This window comes from Austrofundulus limnaeus, unplaced genomic scaffold (assembly GCF_001266775.1).
Source record: "Austrofundulus limnaeus strain Quisiro unplaced genomic scaffold, Austrofundulus_limnaeus-1.0 Scaffold73, whole genome shotgun sequence".
Lineage (NCBI taxonomy): Eukaryota > Metazoa > Chordata > Actinopteri > Cyprinodontiformes > Rivulidae > Austrofundulus > Austrofundulus limnaeus.
The window spans coordinates 1,565,733-1,567,246 of NW_013952475.1; the positions used below are offsets into that span (position 1 = coordinate 1,565,733).

The following is a 1,514-nucleotide window of genomic DNA, read 5'->3' on the forward strand; positions in this document are numbered from 1 at the left end:
AGATGGCAGCTACGCACCACAACTCAACAGCGAGTAAAACTCTTAATTTAACTTTTAAGAGAATGTCTTTATAATTTATTTCACATTTAGTCAGTCGTACACGTAGTGCTTTTCAGAGTTTATAGGATGTGTTAAATGCTGTTTCTWTGCAGYAAATACCAGGTAGAGCGSAGTTATTGTTTYTTACTGGTGCCCAGCTGCTGCTATGAYATGAGGAACGAGACGTTTCYTGTTTAGTCAAAGTTAAATACAACTGAGAGTCACCATGATGCTCGTGTGCCCTTTGGTGAAAATGAGTTAGACACCCATGCTTTAGATGACAGAAGTAAGGATGATTTACTCTAAAGACTGTGTTAGTCTGTCTGTTTCTAATCAAATGATCTCACACAATAGTAAGTTGGGAAACTGGTAAATTGAGAATCAGTAAAACTGTTGGCTTGAACTGCAATAATTTTACATTTCATTATTTTGCGTCAGTTCCTCTGCCCAATGATGTTGATGTTTTGCAACGTGTTTCACATTAAACCCTGTTGGACCTGAGACTGACACAGTCTCCAGAGTAAATAAACTTCTGCAAAGTGATGGAAACATTTATAAAACAACATTCACAGGAACCGTTATGAAATAATTAAAACTAGAATTGTTATTTATTTTTATATTGCTCAACTTTCTCATCAGAACTAATCTCTTTTTCTCCAAACTGGGTATGTTTAGATAATTATCTGCAGCATGTATGACATTGATTATTTCCAAGCTCTCCACAAAACCCCACTTTAAAAAAAAAACCCTGTGTTTGTGTTGTAGGCTAAATGAAAAGCTTCATTCCCCCCCCAAATTCTGTAGCAACATGTAATTAATCATAAGTGTTACTCTGGTATGTGTGTAAATAACACACTGCTGTGCTGCATATTTGAGTGATTAATAGTGTAAATTGAAACCTTGATGGATGGAAATGTTTACCTAATTTCTGCACCACATTCAGGATTTGTTTTATWGTTTTACCRCATTATATTCTCAGTTTGGCTCAAACACTSCGCAGATGTTTCGCTGTTTCTTTTACAGGATGAAAGAGTGTACCTTGCATGTGGCCATGAAGAGGGTGAAGACGAGGATGAGGGTGCTCTTGGACACTGGCAGCCAGTGGGCCTCCTGCAGGGTGAAGAGGATGGCTCCGTACAGACTGGCTTTAGTTGGGCTGCAGAGACAGAAAACAGCCCGTCAGCAAAACCAACCACTGCAGACAAAATCATAAACATATTTTAACTGTAAAATAAAAACTGTAAAAATACTGTAGGCTGTTTAGGTTTTATGATTTTTAAACTAAAAGTTTAAAAATATATTACACGGACGGGGCCATTTTATTAACACGCAAAGCATTCTGGGTAAATGATGACGTGAGTAGGTCATCAATGCGTGGCTGCTAGCGATCTATATCCACCCTGAAGGTTAATCTTGGACAATATCTGATGATCGGCTCTTTTAAATAAATCCAGAGAGCATTGACAGAGAGGAGA

General features: G+C 37.8%; 1 protein-coding gene across 1 annotated transcript in view; it reads right to left on the bottom strand.

The window, feature by feature from the left end:
- Positions 1-1,514, bottom strand: part of tmem38a (transmembrane protein 38A) — a 9,555-nt gene that overhangs the window by 1,863 nt on the left and 6,178 nt on the right. Inside the window, exon 5 of the mRNA XM_014010798.1 lies at positions 1,078-1,195. Coding sequence (XP_013866252.1) covers positions 1,078-1,195 — 118 coding nt within the window. The remainder of the gene's footprint in view (positions 1-1,077; positions 1,196-1,514) is intronic.